This window comes from Myxine glutinosa, chromosome 10 (genome assembly GCF_964187855.1).
Source record: "Myxine glutinosa chromosome 10, kmMyxGlut1.1, whole genome shotgun sequence".
Classification (NCBI taxonomy): domain Eukaryota; kingdom Metazoa; phylum Chordata; class Myxini; order Myxiniformes; family Myxinidae; genus Myxine; species Myxine glutinosa.
The window spans coordinates 21,575,616-21,588,133 of NC_136270.1; the positions used below are offsets into that span (position 1 = coordinate 21,575,616).

Consider the following 12,518-nt stretch of genomic DNA (forward strand, 5'->3'; position numbering starts at 1 on the left):
CTGTATCCAAAAAACAACAACAAAAAAAAGCAATTGTCTCCTATTCTCAAAATAATCTCGTCGTCTCAAAAGTCTCATAGTCTCACATAGTTTCAAATCACATAGTCTCAAAATAGTCTCACATAGTCTCAAAATGGTTTCATAGTCTCAAAATAGTCTCACATAGTCTCAAATCACAGTCTCAAAATAGTCTCATAGTCTCAGTCTCGTAGTCTCAAAATAGTCTCGCTTAATCTCAAATCACATAGTCTCATCACATTTAATTTTAATTTTATTTCCATTGTCCTGAATGGAAAAGTAGTAAAATAAGAGTAGTAAAAAGTATATAGTAAAAATAAGAAAAAGTAACAAAAGAACCACCTTTAGAGGCCATTTTTCCCCGCAGAGCAGGGGTTAGCCTTTTTTGGGCACCGTGGTCCCCTTTTTGAAGCAATGTTTTATGGCCGGATGCCCTTCCTGCCGCTAATCCTGTTGGTCGCCGCTTGCGACACGCAGGGAATTATCAGTGAACTGGTACTCAATTTGCCGACCTTGGAAGGATGACAGGCTGAGTCCCTGGTGTTAATTCAGCAATCGACCAGGATTCGAACCCAGGATCCTAGGATCCCAAGCCGGCACCCTAACCACTAGAGCACACACGAGGGTAATAAAAATAAGAAAAAGGGAAATAGTGAAAAAATATAAAAAGACAAATTTGAAATATAATTATAAATATAAAAAATAAAGTATAATTTTGTACATCATTTTTCAAATACACTGGTTTAAGATCCTAGGATTTTCAGTTTGAGCCACTGTCGTGCCTTGATTAACACGAGGTGGGTTGACTTGACCTGTCATCCTTCAGAGGTCTGCAAAATGAGTACCAGCTTACTGGAAACGTGGCACTGCATCAGTGGCACATTCACGTTTCCAGAAAATGATGCAAACAGCAGCACCAAGCCGCATACAAAATAACAAAAACATATTGGATTTTCTTTTTTTTAATCCTTTGGCCCCTTTTCGTCCTTAGATGAAGGCTCTGAAATTATTTGTATCTACTCAGATTTACCTCCTCAATTATATTTGACTGCTTTCATTTGGGGAGGTGGTGGGGTGTATGGGGTACAATTACAAGGGTACTTCATCATACCCACTTTGATATAGTTTTATTTTAGGGGTTGGCCATGGAAGGCTAACTGCACAGCTTGAAATGAGACTTGCCTTGAGAAGGCCTGCGCTGGTCTGCACCGGCAGACAAGTTAGTGGATATTTTCAACCGAAAGTTTAAGAGAATCTTGACGTGCGCCTGACGTTTCGAGAGGGTACGGAGATAGAGGGTGCAGGGATGTTGGCAGGACTTGTAGGTAGCTTGAGTGCGGATGGGTGATGGTTTCTGGGGTTGGTGCAGGCCGAGTGGCTTCCTCCTGCATCAAAGTTCCTTGTAATTTCCTCATTGTAAAAAGTGAGCCAGTGGACTATCCATTTTGCTCTGAGGGGTTTAATGCTCAAAACGCAGCTGCACTTCACTTTCCACGGTGTTTCAACTTCCAGTTGATGAAATCCATGGTTTACCCGTAGCTTAGTCATATCAGGATTCATCAACAACGGAAGTTCAGCGAAACTGGTCACATGCTGTTGAGCAGCATGTACGAATGTCTAAGAGGAAGCAAGCTGAAAGTCTTGGTGTTTTCCCTTTTTGTGATCGGATTGTAAAAGCTTAAGTTATAGTCTTTGTCTTTTCTGGTGATTTGTTTTTTCTTCCATGGACAATTGGTTCAAATCTACATGTTTCATCTGTTGTCAGACGGTTTCGGGAAGTCTGCCCAAATGGCAAACGTGTTCAGAGTAGCAGACCTTCCCAAATGTTTTGTAACTCCTGCTCATTGCTCACTTCTTGCACAAGCATGGCAAGGTATTTTGTCATTCTGAAAGCAAATGCTCTGGCACAATAGCCGAGAGGAGTGCACACTCACCGAGAGCCGAGAGGAGTGCACACTCACCAAGAGCCGAGAGGAGTGAACCAATCTGCCAGCACCGGAGGACCAATCTGCCAGCACCGGAGGACCAATCTGCCAGCACCGGAGGACCAATCTGCCAGCACCGGAGGACCAATCTGCCAGCACCGGAGGACCGAATCTGCCAGCACCGGAGGACCAATCTGCCAGCACCGGAGGACCAATCTGCCAGCACCGGAGGACCAATCTGCCAGCACTGCTCGTTTGTGGACGCTAAAGATCCGACGGTGTCATTTGCGAGGTGTGGGCAATTTGTCCTCGACACAGTAAAACACATTATAAATTTTTGCCTTCACTGTTGGAAAGGCAACGGTACACCACCCAGCACAACTTTTGCCAAGAGTGTACTTCAGTACTCCCTAGATGGGCCTAATATGGGCCTAATGGCCTCCTCCTACGTTGAATTTTCTTGTGTAAGAGAACTCGCATTGTATTAAAAGTAATATCGGAGCATTCCATCCATTTAGAGAGTATGAGTACTTGAACGGTCTTTGTCCATACCCTTGGCCCAGATCGTGTTTCCAATGTGAAACCGTCTCTGGCACGACAGAACAGTTAGTCAGGTTCACTATGTTTTTTCGTTCAAAATTTTGGGAGATTAGCAAAACTATACATTTTTGGAATATTCAGAGCATGAGGAATCCAAAAATTAATGTTGGCATTTGCGTAGACACCTTTGTGAAAATGACACTCAGGACAGTGATGAAGATCTGTAAAAGCATATTCCAGAACGGTATAGACCTAGTAGATCCTGTGTGTAGGACTTATAGTTCAATCTGATACTAACAAGGTTGCTTTCTTGCTTTATAAACCCATACCTATAACTTCAAAGGACTTGCAATATCATGTATTATGTAATACAGTTATATCACAAATATAAAGACAATGGTTTTCAATTACCTTTGTTTGTTGCTTTTCTATAATCCTGAGCACTATTTTGAGGCCTTTATTGGATTCCTTAACCCAGAAAACATAGGATTAGCATATTTAATTAAGTTTCTAGGTTGACTAGAAGCTGAGATAGCGCAAAATATGTATTTTATGGCGGCCATTTTGAAAATCCAAAATGGCGGCCATGCAGGTGTCTGTGCAAATGCCAAGATTGATTTTCGGATTCTCCATGCTCTGATGATTCCAAAAATGTACAGATTTGCTAATCTCCCAAAATTTTGAACGAAATTATATTTGTTAACATAGTGAACCTGACTAAGTGATGAAAATGGGTTCTCGTGAAAGGATGTGCTTCGACAAAAGTTTTGTGGTCGGTATTGAAACAAGGGGGTGCCACATTCCATCATCGGCAATCCCAGCCTACCACTCAGTTCAAATACCTATTTGAGTTTTCTTGACCCTCAGTGAATTGCATCGGTTCTTTTAGCCGGGGGTCAGTTAGCAACATTTCACCAAATGCATTTTTAAAAAATGGCCGTTCCACGTGACGTCCCCATGTTGTGTGAAACTTTGGGAGCTTTCGGCTCCAACCACAGTACCGTGGTTTAATCCCAGGTACAGTAAGTGAAGTGCTGCTCAATTTCCTGAAATACCTCGTCGTGTCCATCTTGTTTATCCCGTGTGCCCAGCCCTCTCCCCTCCACAGATCTCCCGATGTCCCTGTTCTCTACTGTTGTTGTGCTTTCCTCTTTCTCTCTCCCTCTTGTTTCCCGCTCCCTTCATTATATGTTCTATGTGTTAGCTCTTAAACGAGCCTCGACTAAGTATCCAAAAAGGAAAATTGACCGTACGTTTTCCACGTCATTCTTTGGTTATGACAGAGGAACTGAACTGTTGGTTGCGTCACCCTCTCTCAACCAGGTCACTCTTGGCAGCATCCATCGCAGCACCTTCCTGTTAGCGGTCATGTCTGGGAAGAGCAGGTCAACAGCCTGGCACGAGATGTATTTTCTCCAGCTGGCCTCGAGGTTGAGGCTTTCACGCGTGTTCCATACCTATGTGAAGGTGACCTATACAGCACACATTTCACTCTCGATGATGCCGTGTTTGTGCTACGTCGCACCCGATGAAGGTACGACAATATTATGAAATATGAGGGGGAAAAGAAAAACCATCGATTCAACAGGATAGAACTGCCCTCTTCCCTATACCCAGGTACGATATGATAAACCAATCGGATACTCGTGGACGTTGTGGATGAGTTGCACTCTTAAACAGCGGCCATTGAACGCATTCTTTTTGTAACATTCCCAATTTGATTTTGAATGAGTGAAGTGCGTTCCATGTCCCATCAGTAAGCGTATTGCCACCATTTTATAGGTTTTAATAAAAAGATGGTCTTCTACACTAGTTGAAGAGTTTTGGATGTTTTCCTGGTTGATTTTCTAAAACTTATTGGCCATCCTTGGATAGCAGTTTTTGTATTTATCCAAATGTAACTGGAGATGTCCCAGGATGGAGGATCACATGTCTTGTGTTGTGTTTTGGTTGAGAATGTTTAGACCTAGTTGTTTTATTATTTGGTTTATCAATAAACTCTTCCTTCTGGGAAACGATTACATCATACAAGTTGAGAACTCCATTCTTACTCCAAAAGCGCTGTTCAAGAAGTGAATGGCAGAGTGCATTTTCCCATGCCAAGTATCCTACTATCTATATCTATATAAATGTTTTGAAGTATTTGTGTTTGTTTGTTTGTGCGCTTGTCCATTATTCTTTCACAGCTGAACTGTAGCACATTGAGGCCCAAAATGTTGGCTACCTCACGCTCACCACCACCCACACACAAACAAAAACGCTACACATAGGATCTGGCGCATGTTGTGCATTGAAAACGTTGAAGTGTTGTAAATATTTCCGTGCGTGTGTTTGTTACTCTTTCACAGCTGAAGCTACTGCCGAGAAAAGCTCACCCGCCAGGCAGCGCAGGGAAACCCTCCCCCTCCTCCTTAGGCAGCGCTGGTTAGCCCCTGTTAGTATTGTTACGTTTATGGGGGTAAGATAATACCGTAGGAAAAGTAGGATTGAATAGAAATAGTATGGACCGTGTGACAATGTGACATGTAGGAGCATTTCAATGTAATAAGTAGGGAAAATGTAGCTTAAGGTTGTTTAAATGTCATCATCCAAGGGATGCCGTGCTAATTAATAGTAGGGTTTAAGGCTAATTCCCCTGTTCATGATGCCCTCTGTGGCCATCCCTAACATTTATAACAACCGCTGGTCAAGCAAAACATCAGCCGGCTAGTATTCACGCTCCATGAACATATACGGCAAAGACCCGTCCAGGAGAGGCGGGGCAAAAATGGTTCGATGGGCTGGGATTTGGACCGGCAGGCCACACCTTCGCCCCCCCCCCCACCCCCCGTTCCCCCTCCCACCAGTGACGCAGCCGGATGAGGTGGGGAGAGCGGCAAGAAAGAGCTTGGACATTTTGTTTCTGAAGAGCGTTTTTGTGTGGTGACCGTGAGGAGGCTTGTCGTTTCTGGTGGGCTAGAGGCCGCGCTGTACTTCCCCAGGAGGGTGTTATCTCATAACAAAAAAAAGGAGAGGAAACTTTGAGAGACCAGAGAGAAGGAGGGCCGTCTACGCCACTCGCCTCGGTACCAGGTGCCCTCGGCGTTCGACATTGCTGCCATCTTTCCGAGCTTCTCGCTTGGAGCTTCCATCCCGCATGCGTCATAACTGCCAGATTGGGAGATTGCCTCGGGAGTTAAAGCTGGTTCGGTTCATCCGTTCACGGCTGGTGATAACTAGCTGCCGACTCGACAGTAAGGCAATTCTCTGTATATGTATGTATGTATGTATGTATCGACATCTAAACATAATAGAACTAGAAGGGCACTCGGTAGAGTGCACACCTCTGCCAAGCTGAAAAGTTTACATTTTGTATCCCACTGATGGGCCGGATCTGGATTCAGACCTGAACCAAAATCGAAGCGGCTTGTTCTTGTCAACTAACCAACTCATCCACCACATTTTGTACTTTGTACCAAGTTGTCCACAACCTTTTGAAATATCATGTTATTTATTATTTCTGTAACTAGTCTGTACTCTTCCAGAAGGACACAGTGGGATGCTTAACATCCACCGATTAATGCCAGAAGACGGGACACAGAGTTTAATGTCTTTCTGAGGAAGAGCGTACACATTGATGCTTTGTACACCTGCGAAACACCAGGTTGATAGTTCATACCTGAGCTAAGATTTGAATCCAGGTTAGAGTTGCCCTTTGGATCATTAAAATAATTCTTATAATTACAGAAGCGTTCACATAAGAAAGCTCACAAGTGACCATCTATAAAAAGTCTAACAGTGCGTCTCTTCCACAACTCCAAAACCAGGGAACCTCGCAGGCCGAAACTGCACACAAACCAAGGGAACTCCAACGGAGTGCATGAATGAAAACTGGGTGTTATGGGTAAATGTACCTTTCTAAGATCATTCAGGGCCTACCGAGGAAGAAAAAGTGAAAATCGTGACTTTGTGGTTTGAGACAAAATTATATGTGCAGGTGTGCCGATGATACTGTCAGTACCACAATGTTCACACCTGTAATGGACCTTCCAATGGGAGCATTCGGTAGTTTGTGGAGCACTTACAAAAACAAGGAAGCGTGAAAAACTGATCTTGTGAGAGATTCTGCTATCAAATGTCCAAAGAAATCCCACCATACCCCCGACATCATCTCGAAGGCATAAACTAACTGAATGACGTGGCAAGATGAGAAACAATGTTTGATTGGTTCAATGACCGAATGGAAAGGTACCCAAATTGGATCAACTCCTTGTGGTTCAGTGATGAAGAACACGTCCATTTGAAAATGTCTATCTATAATCGCAACATCTTCCGGGGTTCTGATCCTCCTGAGGAGGTGTCCGAGATGTCTCTCAAGGGCCCCAAGTCCACTTCTTTCTGTGAATTGAATGCGAGATGAGGTATGCTGGGACCGTATTGGTTCGGGGACGCCATTGTTAAGACTGTGACGTTCAACGGCGAGTGGTACCGTGAGGTCTTCCACCGATTTCATGCTGATCTCGCTCAACTTCTGTCTCCAAACCAACTCAGACTTGCATGGTTCATGCAGGGTGGTACCCCACCGCACACTGCAGGTGAAACCATCGACTTGCTCCACCAGCTGTTTGGAAATCGTGTCATCAGCCTGGGTGCTGCACATGAGTGGGCCATCAGCCTGGGCACAGCACATGAGTGGGCCATCAGCCTGGGCACAGCACATGAGTGGGCCATCAGCCTGGGCACAGCACATGAGTGGGTGCGCCCCACAGATTGCATCAGACGTGGCAACAAATGTGAATTGTTGCTCCCAGCTTGCCGGCTCTGTGACAGAAGATGCCATTTGCATTTTTTGCCACCTCCCTCCCTGCCTCATTTCGAATCCCGTGTGGCCATGGGAAACTTGGTCGTGTTGTAAAAGTTGAAAGTGTTACGGATCCGTCACTTCCGCCTTTGTTGTTATTATATAGTTGTAGGATTTTTAGTTTCAGGTAATATTGTTGTTCAGATTTTTGTGTGAAATGGAGATGACTTTAGTAAAAGGTAAAAATAAATGTTTGTGAAGGAAAAAGGAAAACGCGGTAAAGAGACCGGAAGTGGAGAGATCGATATGGGCAGAGAGAGGAGGAGACAGCTGTGAGTCACGTCGAGGCAGCGAGTGGACTTGTTTTTATGTATTGGTCGCGAATGAGTTGAGGTTTCCCGTGAAAGGGATTGCGCAAATCGTCATATATTGTGAGTGCAATTAAGGGTTGTTGCAAAATAAATGATACTTTTCCCCCCAAAGATGAAATGAAGATTCAATCGGATGAAAATCCAACCAAAGGCTTTATTTCATTCAAATATTAAAAACTCACGCATGTCCACCATTAGCTTCAGAAACCATTTGAAGTCGACTTAAAAAAAAAAAATTTCAGCAAAGACACGAACATTAGTCGCAAATATGACGGAGACAACACGCAGGCAACGTGCGCGACACGTCATGATGACGCACGTGAAATTTGAATTTAAAAATCGCGGACATGTGGTCAATACAATTTGGGGGGAAAAAGTATCATTTATTTTGCAACATGTGGTCAATACAATCTGGGGGGAAAAAGTATCATTTATTTTGCAATACCCTATAAACCTGCATCTCAGGTTTTATCACCAAGTATGTCATCGTTGGAGAAATCAAGCGCATTCATTACGGGTCTATACGCCATTTTGTCCTCGAAGAAGAAGAGGCTGTCCGCTTGGTGCATCTTGTTTTGCCATTGGGATTTCCATATCGACCTCATCGTGTTGATTGCCGTTGATTTACCTATCAGCTCAATTCCCATATCGACCTCTCACCTGGTAACTCCTCATCCACAGTCTATGTACCTGCCTATTGATTTGCCATTCTGCACGGCCTCGATCTTTAACCAGCGTGGAGATTAGTGCACGGACTTTGGGGAATGTTACATTCCACTCACGTTTGGCATATCGTGAGTTTATTGCTTTGAGAGCATTGGGGAATGATGGTACCATCATATGTATCGTTCATTTGATGCAAGTGATATTTTCATTGTACTTTCTTTAAGTGTTATTATTGTGTATGTGAGAGTTCTTAATATAATTAATTGTTTTGTTCTACAATTGCATTGGTGTGGTTTTACCATGGTTTATTAGAACACTCAAAATAACATCTTTCTGCCGCGTTCCCGCTCCAGACTCGGAGGTGCACCGTAGCCAGGGTTTGGGGAGGTAATACGTAACAAAAGCTACTGCCATGTTTACCAATCATCGCTGTAGATGTTGCTGTCACCAGCTTTGGAAAACAGCGAAACAAAGCCCGCTTCTGCAATATTGCGGTCACAAGCTGCAGCCGAACAAAGTAAAGTCACGTGACATTTGGCATGAAACTGCGCTGGGAAAAAGTAAACCCACCTGTGTGAACAGTAACAAAGACTCCTTCAAGAACAGGATGTAAAGATCAATTCCGTGCCTGCACTATGGAAGAGAAACGACTAACTCGGACTGTGAGGGGTCATTTGAGGGTTGAATTGCAACGTTAACATGTGCTTAGTGATTAATGTGAAAATATATTCCCTTGGTTGAGTGTAATTTTATGAGTAAAACGTTTTATACAAATTGGTTTCAACAAATAAAAAAAAAGGAAAAAAGCCCCATTTCCTTATTATTGAATGCATCATTTAAAGGATTGCAGGAAGTAATTAAAGTAGAACTCATCTTGATTGTATCGTTTTAGTCAAAATTCCGTGCATTAATATTATCCCTTAATCATCTGGGACAGAGGATTTGGTACACTCATCTCAGCCATCTTGTTTCCTATGCACCATAACGCTTGGGGTAGCTTCATTGGCTGAAGACGTGGCTGTGTGGCTGAGGGCGTGGCTGTGTGGCTGATGCTACGCCCCCTGTAGGTTGAAGCAGGAATTTGTAACTTGTTCATGGTGCCAGCGATAGCTCGCCGACTTCGTGGACACCGTGGGATCTTCATCGTCCACCAACTGATGCAGAAGGTGGAACACCCAGTTGGATGTCCATTTGAGGAATGGCACAGACATTGATGAGTCGCCTTACCTGTGAAACATTGGGATGACCGTTTATAGTTGGGTCAGGATTCGAACTCAGCCGAGATAGATTACAGGCGAGTGTGCGCAGCTCTAGACCATCCTGGCAGCCGAATAATATGCCGGTACATGAAACACCCTGCAACCCAAACCTACAGAAAACAGGCTTTTTGGAACGCTGGGTGTAATTTACATCCAATCACCATGTAACTTCGGTTTTAAAAAATATCTAAAGGTAGGTGCTCCTGTGGTGAAATATTCATGTCAATTGCTCAAGTGTTGCAGAGAAAACGAATATAAAGGTGAAAAAGTGAGGCCTTCGGCCGACGATCCACAACATGGTCAAGGATGGTTGTGGACGCCGATTACTAGTATAACCAGAACGACACTCAGCGCACACCTCCGCCAGGCTGAAGAGTTGTTAGGGTTCGGGTTGTTATGGTTAGGGTTGTTATGGTTAGAGTTGGGGTTAGGGTTGTTAGGGTTAGGGTTGTTATGGTTAGGGTTGTTAGGGTTAGGGTTGTTATGGTTAGGGTTAGGGTTGTTATGGTTAGAGTTGTTGGGTTGTTAGGGTTGTTATGGTTAGGGTTGTTATGGTTAGGGTTAGGGTTAGGGTTGTTAGGGTTAGGGTTGTTAGGGCTAGGGTTGTTAGGGCTAGGGTTGTTAGGGTTAGGGTTGTTAGGGTTAGGCCAGTTACCCATTGATAGGCCGGATCTGGATTCGTACCTGAACCAAAATCTAATCGGCTTGTTCTCGTCACCTACCCCAACTCATTCACCAAATGTCATTTGGACAAAAACACCTAACCAGCTCGTCCACCTAATTTCGTCCAAACCCCATAAAAAACCCTCAATGAGCGCAGATTTGATGCGGTTAATACACCTTCATTCGGCATCAGATATGGAAGCTTGTGGCCAAGTTTCATCAAAAGTGTGTGTAGTTTCGGAGAAGAGGATGAATACCTATTTTGAGGGGTCAAAGCCCCCTCCCCATCACCTCCCCCCCATGGACCCCTCAATGAGCGCAGATCTTGATGCGGTCAATGCACCTTCGTTAGGCATCATTAGATATGGAAGCGTGTGGCCAAGTTTCATCAAAATCGGGTTTGGTTCAAGAGATGGACTGAAGTGTTTGCAGACTCACTCACTCACTCACTCACTCACATTGACTGACCCACGGACACTGCTCGATCACATAAGCTCACCAGACTAAAGTCCAGATGAGCTAATAATTGTAGTAAGTCAAAGCTGCAACACGAGTGAGAATGAGAGATTGAAATGCTCCTTTCATGCAATTTTGGTGATTTCCTACGGACCGATTAATTGTTTGCTCTTCATTTCCATATCGATAGTGAAGACGGTTGAAGAACGTCACAAATGTCCCAAATGGAATCGAGCGTCGAAATGAATACTCGAGGCAATGACAACGTTTCCTCAAGTTTCACTCACTCATCGCAGGCAGGTTGGTGGTCTTTCCGTCATCTACCGACTCCTCTCCGGCCTTGCTCCTCCAGCTCTCTCTGGGCTCTGTCCCCCAAATATGCCTACAGGTCGCACAAGATCTGCATGCAACCCTCTTACGGTTAAACTGCCAAAATCAAGACTCTCTGCTCACCTTCACTCCTTCATTCCTCTTTTCTCCCGCCTCTGGAACAAACTCCCTCACTCTCTTCAATCCCACTCCTCCCTCCAGGTCTTTAAAACAGCTGTTCACCACCATCTCTTATCTTCCCCCATCCAAAACCTTGATCTTTTCTACCCCCGCTAATTCACCCCAAATCCACTTTTTTGAAATACCAACTTCTTTCCTGGAAGTCCTTGGTGTCCTTGTGTTTTATACTTCTCCCACCCCCTCCCCCTTCCCACGCCCCCTCCCCCTTCCCACGCCTCCTCCCCCCAAGCCCTCTCCCTCCCACACATCTCCCGATGTCCCTCCTCTCAAATGTTGTGTTTGTGTGCTTCCCCTTCTCTCCACATCTTGTCTACCGCTCCCTATTTTTATATATTTTGTTTGTCTGTTTGATTTGTTTGTGTGATAAATGTTAGCTCTTTCACGAGCCTCGATTCTGTATACAAAAAAAAAAGGTTTACAAGCTCCTGGCACAAGGGCTTCGTGAGTTGCCAGGTTGTTCTTTCTGAGTGGTATTACACCTGTTGACCTGAACACCCATCCATTCACAAAGGTTCTGCAGAACACCGTCCTTTCTCAAAGCTTCTGCTTCAGGTGGACGTCACAGAAAATTTTACTCGTTTGTCACAAGATGAAATTTTAAGTGCTCAATGAGTAAGAGCTGGTGAGCTTTTTACCTGGCGCTTGCGAAGCGAAAAGCAGGTATTCGGTTGCGTACGTGTCTGCATTTTAAAAATTCATTTTCACGGAAACCGTTGGTCCGATCGACACGAAATTTTACCATAGGAGTACCGCGCGTCATAGGTCACGACGTCATAGGTCACGACGTCATCGGGCACGTGGTACGAACGAAGAAGAGGGAAAGAAAGATAAAGAAATGGGGAATCAGAAGGATGAACCCCCTGTCAAGCTCATCTATGGACCCTGCCGTACATTTTGGGATCTCGCTTCCCATCGTCACCCAGACAAGTGCTGACCCATACGCCTCCACGGTCGTCGTCGTTAGCGACGGACAGCCGAAGAAGACGACATTTTGGGAAGAGGTTTGCATGTTGGTAGATCCTGAAGAATTGGGAAGAAAAGTAGAAGTAAAAGTATGAAATGCACGTTTCCACATTATGCATCACAGGGATGTCCCTCTGAACATTTCCTTGGTTGTAATATCGTTTCGAATCAGACTATGGCGGCCATTTTGGCTAGCATAAGGAAGCACCTCTCTCAATCGTTTGCTGCACTTGCCGAGCGGATAGTAAAGCGGTTAACACGGAACTTGTGGTAAAAGGTAACGAATTCCCCGCCCAAACCCACAACTAACCCTTTTCATCGTCGTACAAGCTAAGTACAAACGAGAAAGGCACCTATGTACAAAGAA

General features: G+C 44.5%; 1 protein-coding gene across 1 annotated transcript in view; it reads left to right on the forward strand.

Moving 5' to 3' along the window:
- METTL9 (methyltransferase 9, His-X-His N1(pi)-histidine) overlaps nucleotides 1-4,514 on the forward strand; it is a 67,739-nt gene extending 63,225 nt beyond the window's left edge. The window contains exon 6 of the mRNA XM_068127272.2: nucleotides 3,807-4,514. Within this exon, the coding sequence (XP_067983373.1) occupies nucleotides 3,807-4,015 (209 nt within the window). The 3' untranslated portion in view covers nucleotides 4,016-4,514. The remainder of the gene's footprint in view (nucleotides 1-3,806) is intronic.
- Nucleotides 4,515-12,518: the final 8,004 nt, after the last annotated feature.